We start from the raw sequence: 25,040 nt of genomic DNA, 5'->3' as shown, positions 1-25,040 counted from the left end.
GTATATGTACCATTATACAGTACCTGCATGTATAAAAAAACGATATATCTGATTTGCGGAATGTAGCTTATTCACAACGAGTAACTGAACTGTTTTTATCTCTGACTTATAATGATGCCAGGAAACTCTCAACTTATAATTTGTTGAAAAAAAAATTAGATAAACGGGAGCTTGAAAGAGATGAACCGCAGCGATCGCTTGAAATGCATACCTGCTCTCGTCTCACTGCCCTGTCTCTCTTCCCTTGGGTAGATGATGTAGTTGGGGGGGGGGGGAGGGAGAGGAGAGATAAGGTAATTTAGGTCCCACCCAGCTAGATTTAAAGTTGCTTTGTATTGGCAGCAATAGCACGTGTGAGGAGGAGCAGGGGTTGTCTCTATCAGTAAGACAGCGCCCCAGTTGGAGAGCGGGGACCGTCTGTAGTGCGCGCTGCTGCTCCGTCTCTGTTTGTATACAGTGCGCTCTCTGATCGGGACCTGCTCGCATCCCCTCTCTATCGCATCGTGCGGCACTGCAGTTTAACGCGGAGAGTCTAGTGCGCTAGCGCTACTGTAATCACTTCCCAAAGGCACACAGCCTTGCGTGTAGCCCCCGTCTCTCAAGAAGGACTTACAGAAATCAATTTAGGGAATACTTACTCACTTTCTGAAAGAAACCGTGGCTAACAGGAACTGAAGGACTTTTTGTCACCGTGGACAAGCAGACAAAAAAAAATAAAATAAAAGAAATCCCAAATAACCAAGGGATGGGACCGTTTTTTGTGATCGTATTGTGCATAAGCGCCGCTGTCCCGCAGCTAGCAAAAGGTGAGTAACGAGCAATTGTACGGATCAAAATGCACATATACTGGAAGATTTGTACCTCTTCTGGTTCCGTGACACTGTAGAACGTGATTCGTGGTGCGAGAAATCCAAGATGGGATTTTCAGAGTATGTTTCAGAGTTATTATTTAAAGGTCCCGTTTCGGCAAATGCTTTTAAATGCATCAACTTAAATCACGCAATTTATAACTACACCTGCTCTGTGTTTAGAACAGTGCACGATGACCCTTTGTGTTAATTTTCAAAAGTTACTTCATTGTCTTTGGGTCGTTATTTATTGCACAGTACAATAATTTACTGTATCAAACAGTTAAAGCATTTATTGAATTAATGACTATAGTTGGATGTTAAACTTGCAAAACATAACCATGATCACAAAAATGACTTACCACCTCTCTAACCAACAATAAAAAAACATCACATTTATGTTTTTAATGTGCGAATGGCGGTTTTACCATGTAACTGACGAAAAAAAAGAGAAAATAAACTGCGCTGCACTTTGAAGCAATATTTTCGATTCTGTGCGATATAGTCATTTTCCATTTAAGAGAGTATCCCGGAATAACACGGTATATACTACCGATATTTGTCTTTTTTCTCGTATATGTTTTTTTGTCAGTTCTTAAAAGATTACTTACTGTTGTTTGTTAAAGTACAGCACAGTATGTGCAAATGCTTTTGCTTGTAAGGTGCATGTGACGTGTCTGTATTAGGCGTCAGTCACTGTGTAAATTGCGTTATTCATCGTTCTCCTCCTTTAATCGGTTTCATAATCGTTATTATGCGCAAAACACGCTTAGGAAGGTTCTTAAATTATTTGGTGAGCAACAGAGTGGCATCTTCTGCAGATACTACCTGCGTGTTTGTTTATTTTTATCTGCCCCGATGGTGTGTGGAGGTCAAAGACGAGGCTTGGGAAGTACCGTACAGTAGATTTTTGGTCCCTCGGCAATCTCTTTTGTTGTGAGGTTAAGTTGAGGGTATTATACTTTGGCTTAATTCTTACTACTGTAAATCACTGCAGTAGGTTTGATACATTGATACAGATGGGGGAAAGACGTAGAAATGATTTTCTGATGTTGAATAGATTAGTATATTTTGTGGAGTATCGAGAAACAATGCACAATATTTTGGCAAAGTACAGTCAAAAGGAATAGTATGTATTTAATAAAAACTGCGGGTAAAAATCAGTGAACAATGTGTTGCGGAAGAACTCATACAGTGTATATATAAGTGAATTATGCGCAACGGAGTATATTTTCAGTTCGAGAAGTGCCTTACAACACAGCAGCAGGGTGCGTAGAAACCGTCAAACTGGATAAATACAGTCCAAACAGTACATCATGCATTCAGTACATTTCCCGGCGATTGTCCTGGAGCCGAAATCAAACTGGATATTAAATCCGGAGCCACATTATTAATCACCTCTCTGTTTTAAATCAAATAACTTTCAGAAACATTTGAGCTAGCGAGCATTAGAACCTCATTTAAATATTTGCCCTCAGACCAACTCTGTAATGAGTCTTAGTCTGACAATCACACGGGTCTGCAGGCTCCTACAACAAAGGGCTTCTGTGACAGTTCTAGGTACTGCTTATCGTAATTTTGTTGACAGCTAAGCTAATAAATGTACTGTCATGCCTCCGAAAACTAAAGTCATAGCATCGATGACCAAATAGAGGAAGGGTTTGGTAAACAAGTACTGTGTAATTGCTTGGCAAATTGCAATAGTTTCTACTAAACCATCTGTTTATGGTAGAACGAAGTTCACTAACGAAGACCTGTCCAGCAAAATAGCCGCTGGACTTTGTGTAGCATTTATTTTTACAAAGCCCGCTACGAAATGATGGAAATGTACAGTATGTGGTAGCCTTTCTCAATACATTTGAAAGATTGCCTTTAGTACATTTTCTAAAAACTGCTTTAAACTGATTTTGTGGTAAGCTGCCGTTGGCTAAATTCTTACAGATGGCGAAATTCTTATCACTTAATGAAGAAACATGAAATATGATTTTCTTTTATCGGGTACAACTGTTCATTTGTACATACTGCTTACTATCACGCTGTGCACATAGACATTACCTTTTAAGATTTAAATCTTTTTTTTTTTTACCGTGACTTTCGATCGAGGACGGGCAGTGCTGTTGGGCGAGGCTTTGTACGAGATAAAAAGGAAAGTGGTCATTCATGCAGAACACAAAAAATTGATGGTATCAGTACACGGAATATACCTGCGAGTACTGCTGTGGATTAAAGGGTGATTTATTAAGCAGTAGATACAACTGAATCTTGGTCAAATGATATTCATTACTGGTATCTGTGTATGCTATGTACTGTACATTGGATGTACTGTACTGTATTAGTCAGAAAAGACCTCGTTCTTTTCCGAGATCGCGCATGGTAATCTGGGGTACATTTTAGACACTGGCTCATTGGGTTTTTGCTAGTTTTATCCTTTCCTTGTGTGCCGTGGTTATTAAGATTAAAAAAGACAAAAAAAATGCTAAGCAATATGTTAAGATACATTTGACCGATACTTTTTTGTCGCTATTCTAGTATTCTGCTAAAAATCCATATCAACACGATTGCACTGTAAAATACTATTTAATGTTAATGCATTTTAAAGAGATTACAAAACCACATGATTACACAAGAGCCAGAAGTTAATGTAGCGTAGCCTACTTTAAGAGAGTTTCAAATGTTAGAAAAAAAAGTTGCCTTAAATTAGAACCTATATTATACAGTACGTAGACACACACATATATATGTTCTATTTTTATATGCCTAAGTTTATCTGTTAAAAAATGATCCATTGTTCATTGCGCCTTGATCAGGTTGATTTCTTTGGCATTATGGAAGGCTTTTGGATAATGTTGTGGCTATTTGCCCAAGGCAGGTAATAACATTGGCCTCTAATTTGATGGTAACGCTTTTAGGCACACCAGACTTGCCTCTGGAGGTAAGGAGATGGTTTAAATTGCAAAATAACTATGAAGAGCACAGCTATAGCCACTTAGTTGTACTGCATCAGAACTTGGAATAGCTGAAAAGGAGAAGTACAGTACATCTGTTACAACATCAAGTTCATTTCTGGAGATTTTTTAAATTAAAAGGGCACTTTGTTTGGGGTCTTTAAATCCTCTGCAGTTCTCTAAAATACATCTTAACTGGTTTTCTCTATAATTTCTTGTAGCAACATTGTACATACACTTAACAGATGATCTGTAAGTGCCTATGGCTATATCAGTTTTTTTTTATAACTAATAGACCCATAGTTTAGCCTACAGGCAAACTAGCAGTGTTCGTCTAAGGAAATGTACTGTACATCAGTACCTGCACTTAACACTGCTGTTCTTGTTACAAAGGGTGTTTTATACATCATTACCTGCAAAGTTATTCCTGCTGTGTTAAGTAGAACACAGCCCGATTAAAGGGTTGGCATTGCCTTCTAAATAGATACGGCAGATTGATCTCTCTGCTTAAATTGACTTCTTATAATGAATTCTGTGATACCTGTAGCTTGAAATGCAATTGTAATATGTAGCTCTGTCTCATGCTTTTGTGCTGGTCATCACTAAATACAGGCAAATAGCATTCCCCAGTTATATTACAGTGTAACTTAAAGAACTGGTCGATACAAGGGTTTACTTTTTTCTAAAAAATTGAAGCAGTATATTGCTTGGCCCTTGCTGGTTTGATGAAAAGGTAATTAGTTTTAGATTTCTGATGTTTTCGGTAACATATAGTTGTGTGTTTTTTAACTACTGTTATATATGATAGGCAAGGTAAGGGTTTGCATTAAAAAATGATCTAGATTGCATACATCATTATCTATACATTTCACAAAATCTTCACATCATGTTAACTTTACCCACTGATTTAACCTGCCTGATTCCCATTCAGATGATAGAGCCTCCTTCAGCGGTGAAAGATGAAGAATAAAAATCTTTGTAGTCTCCTGCACAGAAATATTGGAGTTGATGGAGCAAATGATATGTCTTTATGCTGAAGAAACCTCTTTTACAAACGCATCTTAGTTTTGAGTACTTTGTCTTGATTGAGATTGATGTGTTGTGGAGGGGAGGGGGTTCTTCAACAATGTACAGTATGTGAAGGTCAAGCATGAACAAATCTGCTCATATCATATTGACACTGAGTAAAACACAACCCCAGATTAAAGATTAACATCTGATAGAATTGAAGCGTATTGGTTCTCTGTTGAGGAGCAAATCTGAATGTTGTGAAATGGTATGTTGCCTTCAAGCCATGTGATCAATACCTGTTGTGTCCAACATTAACCTGCAGACCACCAGAAATGAAGTAAAGTGACTGCAGGGATGTACCCCCATTCAGTCAGTGAAGCAATATTCTGTTTTTTTCAGTCTGTGACACAACAGCAAGGCTATTTGGCAGTGGTTGGCATTGATGTACAGTATGCCTCTAACCTTGTGTTTGACTGGGTTAAGATCCAGGGATACAGAAGACCTGTTTGTGATGTTGCTTCACAGACTGAAGTCCAGAACGTCCCTTGTCAGGTGGGATCAAACATGATCTTGTTGAATGCCTAAGAGTTTGCATTGACAGGCTTTCTGTGTAACAGTGGGTGGAGTGCATGCTTTACAAATGTGGTTAGGATGATACTAAGGTGAAATTAGCATTAACAAGTGCAAGATTGTTAGTAAATGTGGCAATGAAGTTCCCTACACCATTAAACTATCTTCTCTCAAATGAAGCTATTCATTTACACCAACGTCCGTAAAACCTTTTGTTTTTATCTATATGCTCTGCCATCACTAAATGAGAAGTAGGACCACAGTTCAGCATAAATCGGCATTGCAAGTTCCAGTGTTGCAAACCTCTGGCCCAGTAATGTAGAGTTGCAGTAGCATCATTAGCGTTGCTGTAATAACACAATCCTTTTACTGGGGTGTGAACAAACACCCATTTCACCAACACATGTTCTTGATTTTTCACTCTGAGCTTGAATAATGTAGCTTACAGTACCCCAAGTTCACAGTTAATTCATTTACTTGTGAAGTAATATCTTACTTCTCCACTTGAAGTTCTGCGGCAGTTGGCAATCAGGTGTCTTTGCATTTCAGTGGTACAGTATCACATTTCACGGTACATCATCTCAAAGCATGCACAACAGAACAATTATACATAAAATGCTTCAGGATCCTTTGAAATAAAATGTGCCAAATAAATGCAAATATTATTACAATTACAACTGGTAACATCTTCACTGTTAGATCTTTATATCCTTCTAAAGATGCTTATGCAGCCCAGGGAGAAAATCTAATGATTCTGGTTTTGTCTTGTGCTTTTAGTCACATTCTTTAGAAATTATTGTAATATTGTAAAAGGCTCCTACATGACAATTTTGGTATTATAAGTATCTCAGCTATTTATATGGTGTGTCATTCGGTTGGAAGTGCATCCATTTCATTTTGAAATAGTGCCCTTTAGTAAACAAAAAACCTATAATAAAAAATTCACTGCTTAATTTTGTTAAATGCTAATAGGATTTTATCCTTATTGGTAAGTGAATGAGTAATGTTGGAACAAACATCTGTCTTTTGTTTTAATAATGTTTTATTATAATGACCAGTGTACCAGGTCAATTAATCGCACATGTGATAAATACTGCAGAAAGAGAAGCTGGCCTTCAGTCAGAAGGAGAGCAACTACAGTAGATACATTCTGTCTTAAGGGAATGCCATGCACAGTTCAGGAGGGGCTTCTTTACCCCAAAAGTTGTAGAAGTATGGAACAAACTATTAATCCATGTTGTTGAAACCAATACAATACCCAGGCTCCTTTCAAGAAATGTCTGAACACTTGGATCATTCATTAACTACTGTTTGTAACCTTTTGTTATTATATTTTGTTCTATCATTTAGCCTTGGGGTTACATGTGTATAACACATTCTTTGCTTTGGATTCAGAGCAGTAGGGTATTTCAGTTTTTTCTCTGACAAAGTATACATGTGTGAATTTGTTCATTTTGTAAAGTACTGAACTGCTGAGCCTACTTTTCCCACAGGTAAGACGATAAGACACATTCTTTGCAAAGGACAGCAAAATTGCATGGTGAAACAAAAACACAATTTTTTGTGTGATTTTTTTTCATTTCTGTGTTTATTTCTTTGCTGTTGTCAACTAGCTCACTGCATGTAATTCTCTTACTTCTTTAGACTCTCATTCTTCCACATTTATTAAGTTGCGATAAGGGCGGTATGAATTTGAATGCTTCAGACAGCAGTTGAGTATTGATTTGGCTATGCAGTATCTTTATAGTTGTGCATTAATGTCTGAGGAAGAATGTAAGATTGTATTGTCAGGATGTATTATCCCTTTCTTTGTCTGCTTCTGCTAGAAAGCTTTTATGAGTTACAGTATTTGCTTCTTCTACTACATTGTCAGGCCAATGTATTAAGATCGTCTGCCTTACTGGACTGGCATCGCAATGGATTAGAAATGAAAACCTTGTCTTATTAATCTAAAGTATATGACAAGAACTATCAGCATGGTGAAACTAGAGGATGATTGCTTACCGGAATCAACTTAAGGGGAAGATCTAGCTACCTATGGACGTTGTTGGAAGCAGGTATCACTTTCTCAACATCATGAATACTGGGGAAATGGCACTAATATAGTACACTGGTATTAATGATATGTGACAGAGTGAAAAGGCAAAGCTGAAAGGGCCCTGAGAGGATTGTTCAGTGCAGGGTAACTGTTTGCTGCTTTGTGCTTGTACATTCCTTTGAATTTCAAAATCCAAAGTCTGGTGAGGGCTGGTGAAACAGCATATACACTAAAGTATAAAATAGCTCCTGATAGAAACAAACTTGAAATCTACAGTATCTGACTTTGCTGTGAAGAAAGATGTCTGTCATAACAATAGAATATGTTTTCTGAGATCTAAACATCAGATAGATTTGGATTAGGTGGGAAATGTGGGCTATAAAATAAAAGTGTATTGAATTTGACATTTGTCAGTCTTGATTGATCTATTCGAAATTTATTAGCGTACAGAAGAAATTTACATTGAAGTTTACCAATAATATTGAGGTCTTTCCCAAGGAATCACAAATGATGTGACTTTTCTTCCCCCTTAGATTATAAGCCTTTGGTGAAATGGAGAGCTGATGCATGCTTTCATGCTTTCAGGAGTGGTAATTTGCCAGGTAACACAATGTCTGTGAACTTGGAAGGAGAGGCAGCATACAGTAGCTGATGATTGAAGTGCACAGATGATATGGACACAGGCAAATATATTCATTAGTTATGCTTTTGATAAAATGCTATCACTCATAGATTTTGTTCCTAGATGTCAATGGTTGTGTAAGCTCTTCTCAGAAATGTTAATTTTTCAAGTTTCTTCCTTTGGTTTTGGGATGCTCTTGTGTACCTTTTCCCCTCTCAAAACTTGGTTTTTAATGATTAATAAACATGCAAATGTGTCTGCCACAACATGAATACTTTGATGCAGCTTAGAACTTGGAGACAGAATGCAGTAAGCAGCACTATGATATTCCAGCAAATATTTCTTGAGGTATATTAATATTGAGTTAATGTGATTTCAAAGGAATTCATTCTGACAAGCTATTGGGAAATATGAGTCTAATTATATTCACAGAATTACAAATCTTTTGAACCTAGAAATGTCAAGACAATACACTTAATCCAATATCAGATTCAGTTTAAGATATAATACCTTTTAATCTTGTACATAATCCATTCCGGGCTTCTTTCTCAGATAATAAGACATAAGTCAAGAAAATGTTTTAGAAAGAGAAGTATTCTTATTACTGTGAATACAATTAAAGTAATGTTTTCTGTTTTCTCACAGCTGGACAGAATTGCTACATTTGAAATTACACTTCATATTAATGTGCCTCAATTACTGTATATTTATTATGAAATTATATTTACTCAATTATGATAAGCCTCTTGGGGCAACGAATCAGTGTTTGCTTTTATCGTTTTAATTCTGATATTCACCATTGGTGTAATGCACTCAGTCACTAATACCTAAAGAAATCAATGTTTAGGTTTGTAAATTATTGAGGAAGTAATTGTTCTTAATATGTCAGACCTCTCACACTGGAATCTTCCCTTAGTTTTCTCAAGCTATTTGACAACCAAAGCACAGAAGCTAAAAAGTTGAATGGACTGAATGAAGCCAGATTTGGGTAGTATGTAAGAGAAATAATTTATCATTGTACAGTTTAGGACTAAATGATGGTACATACAGTAAATTAAAAATATTCTTATGACGATTTCGCCCTAAAATCTAGCATGAATGAGATTAAGAGATTCACCTTGTAATTTAAATCTTTTGAGATTTGTTTTTGTCACGGGAGCCGGTTCTGACTATGCGACCCTATGCGAACGGTAGAATCAGGAAAACACAGCTGAGGAAGGTACAGCGGGGTTAGAATGCACAGTGCATGGGGTATTTAAAGTGATGGAAATTAAATTAAATATATACAAATGAAGAGTATCTTCAAAGATGTTCGTATGTAAATTAACATGTAGTGATGGTATTATTTATATTTAATTTGCTCAAGCATGAATTTACACTTGATAATCTACTGTGCATAGATTTAACTTTTTGAGGAGTTCTAATAAGTTGTTTCAGTATTTTGTTTCATTTAATAAATATGCAAATATTCACTTCTGGAGACTTTGACTTATTCTGAGTATCCTGTAGTGTTAAATAGACAGGTGTTTTAGAGTGTATCTGAATTGCTTAAATGATTCCTTCAATTTTCAGAAAATTCAAAGACTGATTATGTTTCAAAATACATAATAATTTTGACACATTTAACATAAATTTGTACATTCATCTCGCTGATATTCATAATCATTAATAACAGTCATTAGAGGTAAATTCTTTACCAGGTTTGCACACATCAAAAGTCACATTGTTATTAACTCATTTGGTTAAAAGAGTAGAATTTCAGTGTGGGAATGTTATGATAACAATTACAAATTATTAAGACCTTATTTACATGAATGTGTGTATACTTAAGATGTAAGTTTGTTAGAATTATGCACTTGTTATACGGGGCTCATTAACTTTTAACTCAGTGTTCGGTACTGTATATCTGCAATAATTAATAATACTTTGTGCCGTGTAAACTATTTAACATTAAAATAATTTTCATTATTTTGTTCCAGATATTTTGCTCCAGATTTTTCTTAATTTGTTTTGGTCAAAGATTCACTTGAATTATGGCGTTTTAACTCTTTCCTATTCTCATTTTAAAGACAAATAACAGTGCTGTAATGAATCCTCATTTTCCATTAGAGGTCTCCAACCCCACTTTTGAACAAACTCACTCCAGTTGTCACATTGAATTCCTAACATGGTTAAAAATGAGAGAAGCCCATTTGACTCTTTTAGCCTGTTTGGTAGAAATAAGTAATTTGTTCAATTAAGAAAGTGTCCTGGAAAGCTGAATGGTCTTCAGATTTTGCTTCCACATTTTCTCTTAATCATTTAATTTAACAATATTTGTAAAAATGATCACAGTTTCCACAGTTTGGAAATTGATTATTTAATGGTTTCCTATGCAGCCTTAATTTCTCTTAAGATGGATGAAGACTCTCCAGGAGAAGTCACTGAATATGCTTCTGCTTCTAATTTGAATAAAATGATTAACAATGAAGTATATGAATTACAAATTGTACCGCAAAGGCTGAAAAAGAAAGGAAAGAACTTACAAGTTCCTTGGATTTTAAGTGAATAAAGTTAAATATTTAATTGTTTTAAAAACGATTTTAATGACCAGTGTTTAAGATGGATACCTAACATATAAGCCAAGTTATGTTTTTTTTTTTATGCGAATGGTGAGCATTCTATAGAATAGATGCATTTTGGGTAAAACAAAATGAATGACTGACTTCCGGTGAGGCAGTTGAACAGAAGGATATTGCAGTGGGTTAGCATTGCTACCTAGCAGTGCTGGGGATGGGGTTTCAGGACCTGGTAAGCTATCTGCATGGAGGCTGTATATTCTTCTCATGTTTGTGTGGGTTTTCGCCGGATGTTCTGGTTTCCACCCACAGACCAAAGACATGTTAATTGACTTCTGGAAAAATTGGCCCTGGACTGAGTGTGTGCATGCTTGTGCCCTGCGATGGACTGGTGTGTCCTGCCTTCTGCCTGTTGCAATAGGCTGTGGCCCCCTACAACACTGTATTGGATGAAGTGGTTAGAAAAAGGATGGCTTCATAATATATTGCCTTCTTTGAAACAACTGTAATGACTTAAAGTGACTGTTGAACATATGGAGCTTTTAAATGCTTCTGTAACTCTTCAAGAGTTTAAAGCGACTGTATAAGCTGTGGAATAATGGAAATCTGCTGGCCATGATAACATTTCTCCTGAACTTCTGCTGGCTGTCAGGGGTGCCGGTCCAGGCTCCCGTGAAGTGCATAGTTTAGGACCCTATGCAGACGGTATTATCCAGAAGTAACTGGAAAAGGACAACTAGGAAAATACGATGAGGATCAAGACGGGATGACAGACAGGGGAGTGTGGCGACGGTGATCCAGTGCTCGGGGGGTGTGGTGCAGGTTTCCCAAAAAGGGAAACCGGGCCGTAGTCCTGGGTCCAGATGATGGGAGATCCATCCAAGACAGACAAGGTTAAAATCCGGAATGGGATCTGGAACAGGAACAGGGAACCAGGAAGATAAAACCAGGATAACGAGGCCAGGCGCTCAGATGGTCGTAACACCGTAAATGAAGCCTATGCCATCGGGTCTCTCCTGGACTCTATACTCTATACAATATCTCCACAGCATGTACAAGTATATTTGTGCTATAATATCTTAGTTTGCACTTAGCAGAGTCACTTGGCATTCATATTCATTTACATTCTTCATGTTTTATTCTCTGAGGCATTAATATCTCCCCACTACTTCCAGTAGGTTTGTAATAAGAAAACACTTAATGTTGTTAACAAAATCAAAACAGATGTGATAAGAGGCTCTTCTTTATAGGTTGTCTACTACAAGTTAGGATCTGCATTATAAAAAAAATAATTTTCTTCCTATTAAGTTTTTTTTTTTCAATTTTCTATGATCCAGTTTGATCTAAAATACATTAACTATATTACAAATCTTTTTGAATGGGCAAGTAATCCTGCTTTCAGTTGACAATTTCACAATGTCCTAAAGATAACAGTGACTAGGCTGTACCTTATTTAATATTATTGGGCTTTTCAGCTAAGGGTCTTTATGAATTGGTCAGATCCTACTCTTGGCGCCTAACTGAGGAAGCAATTAGACATCATGATATTTTATTTTCTGCCACTGAGGGCAGGACTTTTTCTTTTTGAATGTGCCTAATTATAGTAAACTTTTTGGACATTTAGAAAATGTCAGCTACTTTCTTGGCTCTCATCCCTGTATGTCATTTTTATTATAAAAATATTTGTAAGTTTGTAAGATAAATATTTGTAGGAGACATTGTCTCTGTTTCTTATGCATGGGATGGAGAACTAAACACCCTGATGCTAGTCCACAGTGGGCTGCAGTCCTCGGAAATATTTTTGTCAATATTTAGCACACTGGTTGATCTATTCTAAACTTTTTTCACAGGCTGTTTTTAACACCACACAGATGCTTCCAGATGGGGATATCTCCCGATCCTCTCTGTCACTGATATTGCTCAGGTGTGACTGGCACCTATTTACATATGGTTTGGGAATACCCAGTGAAACAGCACTTCTGGCTTTGTGCAACTGGTGCAATATCAGGTGTAATTGCTGTAACCATACCAATGAGCCCCAGACATCTCCTGCTCAGTGAATTCAATGAATTCACAGATTGCCGTCGGCTTTCATATATGATGTCTTTTGCTGTCAAGTTTTACTGCAGCCAATAAATTGATCTCGTGGGGTTGGAGGGAGACCCAAATCCCTTCACATCACACATGGTTGCATTCATTTGTAGATACTATTCTTATTGAGAGCAAAACAGCTACATTTCTTGGTTCCACTCCAAAATCTTTCCCTGCCTGAAGTCCTTTTTTGATTTCCCCAAATTGTTTCAAGAAAACCCCTTTCCATTTTTTCTCTTTCTTCTTTTTTTGTTTCTGTTCCTAGCTCCTTCTTTTTGCCTTTTATTGTCCTTATATTTTTTTTTATTTGTATCTATGTTTATGTATTGCAGTCTAATACTTAGAAGAGAGTAAAAATAATGTTTACAAAGGCAAGAAAAGGGAGCTTGACTTAAAGAAATGTCCTGCACTAACGGGTTATTAATTAAATCTTTTTAGTCTTGGACAGGGTATCACAAAGGGAGTTAAACAAGTATTTAAAATCATCAAAAGAAGAGGTAGGCACCATTCTGAGTAACAGCAGGCATTGTTTTAGGAGCAATGCAGTTTCCTCTAGTACTTCTTTCTCATCCCAGGGACAAGGGTTGCCTGAGTTATGCCCTGCATGCATTTTTCATTCAGGAACACCTGAAGAAAATTGAAAAACAGCATCATTCAATTTTTTTGTCTTCCGGCAATTGAACAGCAGAATATTCCACATTTGCATACTTCACTATTGATGCTGATGATGTCTGCAACAGACAAGTGTGCCTGTCTATGGAAAGGGTGCCAAAGTCTGGCAGGTATCATATAATCTGGACAAGTGCTGTGTATTACTGGCAAATAGCAACAACTACAGGTTCAACATGGGAAAAACCAACCTTGAATAAAGGCTTAGGTATTTTTGTTGACACATCATTTACAACCTGTAGACAAAGTGGTGAAGAAATGAAAAAAGCAAACAGAATGTTAGAATATAGGGTTAAAATCATATAATTTAAATCAGGAAATGTTACATTAAAATTGTACGATGCAGTAGTAAGACCTCTTTTGAATACTGTTTACAATCCTGGTCACCACAATACATCAAATATATCTCTACTTCAGAAGCATTCCAGATAAGAAACATTCCCTGGCTTAAAGGAATATTTTACACTAACAGGCTAAAAGAACTGAATCTTTTTAGAACTGGACAGAGAAGACGATAAAGAGATCTGATTCAAGTGTTATAAAGGTCTTGAGGGCATATACAGAGTCAATCCAGTGGACATCTTCAGAATCAAAGGTGAAACATGAGCCAAAGGACTTGAGTATGAATTACAGAGAAGCATATTTAAGATTGAGAACAAAATGCTCTTCCTTATGAAAAAGGATTTTAAGCTGATGTTAGGCATCATTTACGAAAAGACTGCATATCAGTCTCCTACTACCACTCATACGCACTAGATGGGAAGAATGACCTCCTGTTTGTAATCAGTGTCATATATAATAATTACTAATATATAATTAATATAATATTAATATAATTAATGTGTGCAGTAACCGATTGAGTCTGAGCATTCCACTGAAACATGTCTGTATTTTAGATTGTCAGAACAAATTTTTAAAATTTTTCACTTGTCTACTTTCAGTTTTCAGCATAGAATTAACCTTTACTTGTTCCCATGTTGCACATACAGTATTTTAGTTTTGCTGACATTTAATTTTTTTAACCTACAGAAGTGTTCAGTTTGAGCAGTCACGTTTTGGTAAAAATATTAACTTTAAAAATGTGTATTAATTTCATTTGTAATTCAGCAAAATGGCATACCATTTGATGGGACTGAATATACTTTATAATTCAGGGTAAACATCTGGGACAAGCTGAGCACTGAGAGCAAATGCAGTGCTTGATTTGAGTGCTACAAAGCTCCCATAAAATTGATTTACTTTTTGATGAGGAATTGTTCCCAGATGCATGTAATAAAAATGGTACTTTTTTTGTATTTTTCTTCTAGTCTACAGTATCTTGCAAAAATATTGACCTCCCTATAAAGTTTTCACATTTTATTGCAGACTGATCTTGAATCAGTATTCTTTAAATTTGAAGTTTTCATGTTAGATCCTTCAAAAATTAAAGATTTTTTAATCTTTATATACATTAAGTACTTATTTGCTACGGCACCCCTACAGTAAATCAGGTCAGGTGCAAAAGAATAGTTTGAAAGGTCCCACATTATGAATAGTTTGAGAGGTCTCTGTGTGTAGAAACATGGTTTAACTTAACAGCATATATTCTTTAGAAGAATACTTTTTCTTCATTCTTTAGAAGGTGAACACTTGAGAGACCCCACTGTATTTTTTTCTTCACCAGATTGGTTTAATTTTCCTCTGGAAAAATACAGTTGCTATTGAAAGTTCTGTATGTTGTCCAAAACATCTAGAACTAAGAACTGGGCAGGAGCACACCTGACAAGAATTAGACATATGTACTATATTTAAAGTGCATTTTATTGCAGTTTAACCTATCTGGTGAATGCGATAGTTCAAAAGTTGTTGATTTGTTTTGCATTAGGGAGAAGGATCCAGTAGACCTTCTCCTATTGATTGTTAGTTAACAAGGACATTTTTTTTGTTTTTTATCCAAATACTATAGACAATTTACCAAAATGTATGATTGCCCGACAGTAGCAGAAATATTGCATAATACTGGTATTACAATCATAATACCAATCAGGTAGCAAATACACTACTTACTTACATTGGATGTCAGAATTGCAGTGCTATCTGAACAATTGTACTGAGAAACAGTTAATAAAATAAGAACTGGAATAAATTATTAAGTTAATTTATATGAACATGATTATCCTTTTGAAAAAATAAAATTCAACAGAATACATGCTTTCCTTTCATTTTAGTGTAAAATTACCTCCTTTATAAGTAACACAGCTACATGTACTTTAGACTTACTGTCTAGATGTATTTTAGAGTCAGTTCAGTTCTAAGAGACTTGAAACCCACATTTCTGAAGGTTACAGTTTTTTTGACAACCTCATTGAAGAACCTTCTGAAGAGATTAAGGTCAGGGCTGTGGTAAGACCATCACATCAGTTTTTAAAATTGCTTTTCTTTCTGACTGAAGAGAGGTTTTTTTTATCTGCTTTGTTTAGTCAGACAGACATTCTTGGATATCACATTTGAATAAGTAAATTTATAGCTACATGTTTAACAATATATGTTTTAGTTTCTTGTATTCAGCACCAATAATATAAACAAAACTAATGTGTGATCTCGGCTTTTGGTATTTTGGTAATTTTGCCAAACATACCAGTGTTTCTTTTTTTTTACAAATGATAAATTATACTTCTTTGTATTTTTCTTCTAATCTACAGTGTCTTGCGAATGTATTCACCCCCCACCTTCATGCACAAAGTTAGCACATTTTGTTGCTGTCTGACTTTGCAGTCATAATACTTCAAAATAGTTTATATTTAGAATCTACAAAGTCTAATCAAAAGTGATGAAGCTAAAAACAAATTAAAGTTTGCAAAGACTCCCTATTATACAAGTTCTTAACTCCTTTGCTATGGTAACCTTAAAAAAATTCAGGTGCAAAAGAAAGGTTTGAAAGGTCCCAAATTATGAGTAGTTTGAAAAGTTTATGTAGAAACATGGCTTCTACTTAAGAATACTGTAAATGCATCTGTCTCTGTATGTTCCCTCAGATAAATATTGAATTTCAATCCACAGCTCACATAGTCAAATGGCAGATCAACTGTGGAGACCAAGAAAGTTTTAAAGCAAATCACAGATAAAGTGGTAGAGGCATAGATTACAAGAAGGCTACTTCTCCCTTTCAGTACATTGGAGTCAATCATTAACAACTCAAATTTGCAGCATACTGCCCAGGCACTACCTAGATCAGGCCACCTTTCCAAATTGAGCAGCTGACCAAGTAGGTAAGTGTTTAGGAAAGTAACTGCGAAGCCAGCAGTAACTTTGAAAAATCTGCATAATTTGTTAAATTGATTTTTCAGCAAGACTACAAGACCAAAGCCTCTCTGAGGTGGTTTCACAAGAAGAGAGCAAATGTCCGTGAGTGGTCCATGGTGGAGATAGATGATTGCACTTGGTCAACTTTCCACAAAAAACGTATCAGAAATGGAGCAATTGAACCAAGAGGAATGGGCAAAATTACACCACCCCAATTCGCAAAGCTGGTAGAGATGAATCCAAAAATACTGATAATTGCTGCCAAAGGTGCTTCCACCAACTAGAGTCATAGGGCTCAATAAGTAAATTTGTTTATTTTCTTTGCAGGTTTGATGACATTCAGGTTCCTTTACATATAACAGTGTTCAGTTTTAGATCACATATATTTGAAAGTAATTATTTACATTACTTGTAATTCATCAACATGCAGTATTATTGACAGGGGGTGAAAACTTTTGCAAGGTACTGCGTGTATTTTGTTTCCAGTGCGGAGCTCAAAATGAAAATCCTTAGCCAATGGATTTGTTGTCAAAATGCTGATTATTCTGCAGAAACATTAAAACTGCTTTACAATGACCTTGTACTTTAGGCACAACAGTGGCTGTCAATTTAAATTGTATGGAAAGTCAATATGGATGAAGTCAACAAAGCAGGAATATAGATGTAAGCCTTCTTAGTTTTCTTTGAAGACAGAGATGTTATGACAAATCGCTCAAAAGCTTTTCTGAGCAAGAAAATCAGAATGTTTCTTGAGGCAAAATTCTACTCAAAGGTAAACAGCTGGAGAAAGTTTTTTTTAGGATTCTAAAGTGAAATGATGAGGCTAAACCTCTTTTGTATCAGGATTTGGTCCTAAAACTACAGCTACTGTGTAATAAATATTCCTTAGTGTTCCAAAATGTAGATTTTCATCAATAAAAACTGAGGGGAAACAGCTGTTGTCTCTTGAGTTCTTATTTTCTAAATCATCTAACCCATGTACCTCTCCACAAGTCCTTAAAGAGTTGCCCACACACACCTTATCAACTTGGCCCACATTTTCTATCACTTCTATTTCTGATGTATCTTTAAAGAAAATCTGTATTAAAGAAAAAACGTATTTTGGGCAATAATCGGACAAAGTGAAAAAAAACCTGACAAACATGCACAACAAGCTTACCAACTATCTGAAATGAACATTATATAGGAAGAGATTGTGCTTATTCCAAGTAGTGCAATATCCATCATCCATTTTCTAACCATTTTATCCAATCAGGCAATCAGGGTCATGGGGGAGTCAGAGCCTATCCAGTAAGCAATGGACACAGGACAGGGTACACCATGGATGGGACACCAGTGCATTGCAGGATACAGACAGACTCACACCAGACCAAGTTTCCCAGAAGCCAGTTAACCTATCAATATGTTTTTGGACTGTGGGAGGCTAACTAAATGATGTTTCATTAAATAATACTAATACATTAAATAAAACAAATAAAGGAAAGAAATGGCACAATCTCTTCATCCTGCTTATAAAATCCAATTTTTTGTGTGTGTTCTAAAGAAAGCTTAATTAAAATAGGTCCATTGGAATCATTAGAAAGATTATTGAAATTGTATCGGTAACTTAGTTTCATTTTGTCTAATCACTTTTATAAATACAGCGATGCTGATATTGGAAACAATGTGGGGGGAAATGTAGATTGATTCTTTTTTTATAATGTTCCTTAATCCACTTTAAAATGTCAAAACATGCAGTTACAGTATTTCTAAATCCGATCTTCTCCTCAGCTCTTCAGGAGCATTTTAGCAGTTTTTCCCTATTTGCAGGTGAATGATAAGATGAATTTTAGGTGAGCAATATTACTGGATTTTTATTGAGATCAGGTGTTCCATTAGCATACTGTAACTCCCTTAGGTTTATACTCCTTATTTCAGGGTTTCTGTCATCAGTTTGCTCTCACATATGAAATAAAATAAATGAAATATTGAAGGTTGTTCCAGCTGCGTAGAGCAAACTAAAATTTAGTAATAAAAACAGATATGCATCTCTTACATATTCTTTGGAAAAGTAATCCCGGCACTGTCAGGATTTGAATGTTTTTTTATTGCGAGATGTTGTTTTAGATATCTGATGGCTGAATAAATCAATTTTGTCCTTAAGGCAATTGTTTCTTCTAGGTACTTCTGTGTTAAAAGATTTTCTCCCAAAGGTACATTCTCATAAAGCACAGTCGGTGGACAAGATTGGCACCTCTTTCAGAAATGCAACACCAGAGGCACAGCTGTTGAAAGTAAATAGCAGGAGACAAAACATGGTTAAAATTCAAGGACCATGTCTCTCCCTTCAGTCCTCTTTGGGTTCATATGTAAATTCAGAGAAAAATCAACACCTTTGGAAAACAATAAACAACAAACAACTCTTTAATACAGTATATGTCTTTATAGGAGGTGAAATGAAACCATTTTACATACTGTGATTCAGGAAAAGTGGGCTTCTTTTTCTCATTATCCGTTTCTAGTTACTGTATTGGACCACTATACGCTGGTTCCCACAAATGGTATAGCAGTATTGAAACTCCCTGCTTACCTATTTATTAATTTCTTAATTTGCACAAAGCTGCTCAAGAAAATGCAGAATTGGTTTTGATAAGGGGACTTGAAGTTTCTATATGCTATGTGTTGCATAGGATCCAGACTCTATGCAGACGGCACAATCCAGGGTAGTGAGGAAACACTGGGGTGAAAAGCCATGCAGGAATCGTGAATGAATACGGGGGGAGGGAACGTGTCCAAAGTGAGCAGGTGTCCAGGGGGGTGAGTCCGGGGCAGTCCAAAGAAGAGGTCCAGAGGAGAATCCAAAACAGTGCAAAAATCCATGGCCAGGTGATCCATCCAAAACAAAGGATTAAAAACTGGAACTGGGTCGGGACCGGCTGGAGGGGAACATAGAATAAAACCTTAATGGGACCAGGTGCTACCAGGTCCGGAACTCGCACGATGCGGAGATCAGATGCAGAGCCCGGATTAACGTCAGTGCCTGGCTTTTAAGGTGGACTGGGAACAGGAGACAGGTGCACAAAATCAAGTCCAAAGCCCTTAAGGGGGAGGTACTAGAGTCGTGACATTTATATTCTTAAATTAATTAAGTGGATCTTTTTAGCTCAGCTCAGCAGTAACTGGTAAGGTGAGGCACATACTGATTTAAGAGGATTTCTCTGTTTTTCAGTGTAAACACATTTTAATACAACAATTTTATAATTAAACCAACACTGAATTCCTTCCTTTTTTATTGACAACCTACATTTGGGTTCCCAGGATAGGTGAGTGGAAATAAAGTATTTTGTTCAACATACAGGACAGTTTTGCAAATGATTTATGTATCTCTGGATTTTAAATATACAGATTCATTTCCCGCTGCCCCATCATACCTGTAAAAAATAGAACATAGTTATCAATCATGTTTAGCAAAACCAAACAGTGACAACCTTCCTTGTGATGAGTTCAGTTTGTTTGTCAGAAGCCACTTTCTCCTCTCCTGCTGCTGAAAATAACGCACAGACTACAAATGAATGCAAAGGCAGGAAATACTAATTTTGTAATTACCAAGTCTTTAGCAGGGTCCTTTCTATTTTAATTGATATTTTACAGGTTAAAACCTGTTTAAAGGCTTGAAAATTCAAAATTCCTTTTAAAGTGGCTGAGGACTCACTTTTATAAACCACCCCTTGTTCTTTAAGCCTCATGGAAGTAATGCTGAGTTTTACAGGAAGGATCATCTATATTTGAGCTACTTGTCACAACTGTGTTGGTAACTGACACAGAAGATTAAAAATCTATAAACACAGCGTGGAATTCATTTGTAAGCAAATCAATCACTTCATGCTATATCCTGAAGGAACCCTTATTCCTGCATACATTTGAAGTTATTTGCCTCACAAAGAACATATATTTTATTCTGTTCTCTGCATTTAACAGCACTTATTTATTTCCTAACCTAATCTTGATAATAATCTAATCATATTTTGGATTTTAAAAAGTAAATCAAATAACAAATGAGTAGATTAAGTGAGCTACATTCATTTTAGTAGTGCGATGCATTCATTGACATGGTGAAACTGATCTGAAAAGTTGGTTTCCTTTTTGCTTTTATAAAAAAAAATGTCTATTGAATGTTTGTAACCAAAAATAAGTTAAATGGTGCCTGCCGAAATGCATATGGGGGTATACAGGTAGTGAACAAAAAAACCCAGAAACACCAATGTTAAGTTCATGGTGTGGCCTGCGCTGTGGCTCTGCAGCCTGACTGCTATTCCTCTATGGAGTTCTCGGCAGACTGGTTTTGATCAAACCGCTGCGAGCTCTCCAGCTTTAACATTGCAGTCAGTTATTCTACTGTCACTTGCCTGTTTTGCCTTGCAAATTACCACACAGATATTATGACGGAGAATGCACTTCTGCTCACTGTTGCCCTTTTCTAATTATGTCTTCCCTTCCCATTTCCAAGCTGACATCGCCTTAGACACCGTTGCTTGTAAAGCGTCAGCGGGCTTATCCTGTAGGGCAGGGGTCGGCAACATTTCAGAAGGGCATGCCAGGAGTTAGCTCATGCACTTTTATGGATTTGAGTGTCATTCGTGCTCCTTTAATGTCAATATGAGCCCCATTTATATTTTGATTGATAAAAATGCAACATTAAAATATAGTAGTATCTGATATAAATGCGTTTACCACATTTTGTGTGATTCTTGTCCTTAAATTCCTCTTAAATAAGGCTCGAAACTGGAAACTGGAGCACCCGGAGGAAACCTGATTAAACCCGGCAAGGATATACAAAATCCACACAAATAACACCCAGGAATTGAACACAGGGCCCAAGAGCTGCGAGTCATCAATGAGTCCTACTTGAATCTTTGTTAAAAAATGTTTTCTTCTCAGGGAATTAAAATCTTTTATTAGTGTTCAGTGTCCTTGCATTAAGGACATCTTCATGTGTCTGCATGGGTAACGGAAACAGCACATGCATGAGCTAGCAAAGTAATGAACTTCTCCTTTACTCTAGGTGTAACCTGTTCTGAATGATTTGACGTTGATCCCAGTTTTAAACTAAATTTATTAAGATGATCAGCCTCTGGCTGAAGTGGATTACAGAGCTGACACATGCCTGGCAAACCACTGGGGCTACATCTGTGTAACAGATTGGGAAAACTGTGGCCAGCTCTGGCAGTGCTCACCCACTCAGGCATCAAATAGTGCCGCCAATCACAGCTGGAAAACCTCTGGACTGTAAGGGCAAATCCCCTCCGATTTGATGCCTTTACCGGTGTAGTTCAGCAACCCCTGTAATGACTTTATAGGGATATTAGTGTAAGGGTAGCTTACTTGCTAGAGTCGTGCACTACCAATAGAAACGAGGACTCCCCTTCTCCACCTGGATGATGCGACGGCAGCCATAGTTAGTGCACACTGCCTACACACCAGCTGTCAGTGGGGAGGAGAACTGAGTGATGAATCCAATTCATAGATGGGGATTATTAGGACGCCCCGATTGGTAAAGGCCAATGGGAAATTTTGCCTGGATGCAGGGGTAACACTCCTACTTTTTTCAAGAGACACCCTTGGATTTCTAGTGACCACGGAGAGTCAGGAATTTGGTTTTATGTCTCATCACTATACTGGGGGCATTAGGACCCACACAGACCGCAGGGTGAGCGCCTCTTGTTGGCCCCACTAATACCTCTTCCAGCAGCAACCTTAGTTTTTCCCAGGAGGTCTCCCATCCAGGTACTGACCAGGATCATACCTGCTGAGCTTCAGTGGGCTGCCAGGTGTGTGTTGCAGGGTGAAATTGCTGCTGGCATAAAAAAAAGGTAGCGTACATCATGCTCTTTGTGTTATTCTAAACTCCCCAGTTTCTGAAAAGAATATGGCAAAAAGGTCATAGAGTGTGTGGGGCACAGTGGCGCAGTGGTTGGTGTTGCTGAACGCAGCTCTGGAACCTGGGTTCAATTCTTGGGGCATAGAATTTGAGTGTTCATATGAGTTTCCTCCAGCTGTTCTGGTTTCCTCCCACAGTCCAAAAATATACCAGTAGTTTAATTAGCTCATGGGAATTTTTTTCCTTGTGTGTGTCTGTCTGTCCCGTGATGGACTGTTGTGCTGTCCAGGGTATTCCCTGCCTTGTGCTTGTTGCTTGCTGGGATAGGCTTCAGCTCCCTGCGACCCTGAATTGGAAGAAGCAGTTAGAAAATGGATGGATGGATCTTGAATGAGGGTTTTTTCTACATGTGCTTTTATAAGTGGGATGTCACTGCAGTCACTCATACTGAAGTTGTTAATTTTTTCTGAGGTTGCAAAATTTGGTGACCACTTTATATTGTTTTAACTGTGTGAATTTAATTAATATGTGTTAAGCATGAAAAATAAAACAAAGAAATGCAAGGTTTGTCTTTTTCAGGAGCTAACTCATCTAAGGCAATTCAGCTGTTTCTTAAAAAAAATGGTTCAGCGCAACAATATTGTAGAGAAGTTTGTTCTGAACACCCTCAATCCTTTTAATAAAATAGTGCCTCCTTTTTCTGTTTTAAATGCACTTCTGTATGATGTTCCACATTATGTTACTTTCCATATCTCCTCTGCTTCATGTTTCATTGTAGATCTTAAAGACATCCACAGGATTGACTTTGTTAATGCCTTCGAGGGTTCTGAATTTTGTAGTCTTCTCTTTTCAAGACTAAAAAGGTTTGGGATGCTTAAAAAAGGATGTTTTCATTTAAGTAGCTCTAAGATTAGATTTTGGAAAGATAAAAAAAAATACACCAGCCCCCTTATCTTTAGAGGGTGACAGTGAAGTGGAGTCTAAACTGGTGTCCACAGGGCACAGATTACACCTGAAAACAGTCCATTGCAGGGCACAAACACGCACATACAGTATGAGCGTCAAATTAGAGACACTATTGGTGTCTTACTGAAGTAAAATAGTTAATAGGGAAAACCCATGCAGACATGGAGAGAACACACAAACCCAAAAAGGTGGTGTCCCATAGAAATCGAACCCAGAACCCAAGAAGTGTTTGCTAGCATTTCTTACTGCTATGCTACCCATTAGTGATTGTTACAATTAGTCCTATTTAACATTCTGCTGGGAGCACAGGAATGAGCATTAATCTGATGTTCTCTGATTCTCTTTCAAGCGCTTGTACGTTTTTTCCTGTTCCGTAATGAGGTTCTGTTTCAACAGGGATAAAAAATAAAAGAATAAAAGTTTTGAAGATTATGTTACAGGTTACATAAAAATAATTTTCTGTGTTCTTTTTCAAAGACTGAGTAGTCCTGCTCAAGCATAATGTGTAATGAAATATCTTGAATACAGATGGTTTTCATAACAGATAACGGGTATTCTCTTGAGACATAATGTCCTCTGAATAACGGGAAATGTGAATGTAAATGTTCTAAAATTATTATGGTTTGCACACATTTGTGCATAGAAATCCCAGATTCCAGACAGAAGAAATTAATATTGGAACTGTATTTACTTTAGTTTTAAGCATAAAAACATGACCTCATGCTTTTCTTTTTGTGTGTGTGTGAACTCCCACTCTTTGCATATGTTCATTTTTGTGGCTTTTGAAAAACAAACAGAAATGTTTGAAAATGACTTACGGCCTTTAACACAAGCAGATGTGATATGGGAATATGGCTTTTTTTGTCAAATGAGTGGATCTTCAGAAATTATTCTTGAGAGCAACTCTTGAAATCCTGTATGCTTCATATAATATTAAAATTACTACGCGATCTATGAAAGGTTCCACATATATTCCACATAAAGACATAAAGAACGTTTATTTCTGTGATTATCTTAGACCCTTCGTAGGACTGAAGCATATACACCATGAACCTCATGACACCCTGCTGTTTCTAGTACCTTGAGAAACAAATGCTGTTGATATCATGCATGTTGATGTATTTCCTAAAACTGAATTTAAATATGAATTATTGAGAAATTTGGATGTAGCTGAGTGATTTAGAACCACTCGTGTTATCAACATAGCTCCAGTTTGTAACTGCATGTACTGTAGATATTGTAAGATGTGGAATAACCATTATAATACTGATAAGTTTACTGTATGATACATTAGTGAAATGTTAAATGTTTAGGCTACTATAGCCTTTGAATGGTAAACTTAATATAAAGCTGTTTACACAGAAATCCTTACTGTACTGTAATTTACTGTTCACAGTTTGATCTTATTTTATTAATGTAAAATGGTATATTAATAAAATTTCTAGAAATCTTAGTTTTTATAGAATTCTTATATATGACTAAATTATAAACATACTTTGCTGTTAAAATAGATCTTTAACATACTGTGTTTCCAATATATTGCAATATATTTCAATATTAATATTATTTCATTAGATTAACTT

General features: G+C 36.6%; 1 protein-coding gene across 2 annotated transcripts in view; it reads left to right on the top strand.

Annotated features, from left to right (window-relative positions):
* Window positions 1-380: 380 nt before the first annotated feature.
* edil3b (EGF like and discoidin domains 3b) overlaps window positions 381-25,040 on the top strand; it is a 267,283-nt gene continuing 242,623 nt past the window's right edge. For both annotated transcript variants that reach the window (XM_088630643.1, XM_088630642.1), the window contains exon 1: window positions 381-806. In XM_088630643.1, coding sequence (XP_088486769.1) covers window positions 746-806 — 61 coding nt within the window. In that variant the 5' untranslated portion in view covers window positions 381-745. The remainder of the gene's footprint in view (window positions 807-25,040) is intronic.

The sequence above is a fragment of the Lepisosteus platostomus genome, chromosome 4 (genome assembly GCF_059453375.1).
Source record: "Lepisosteus platostomus isolate fLepPlt1 chromosome 4, fLepPlt1.hap1, whole genome shotgun sequence".
Lineage (NCBI taxonomy): Eukaryota > Metazoa > Chordata > Actinopteri > Semionotiformes > Lepisosteidae > Lepisosteus > Lepisosteus platostomus.
This window is presented reverse-complemented; position numbering and strand designations above follow the sequence as displayed.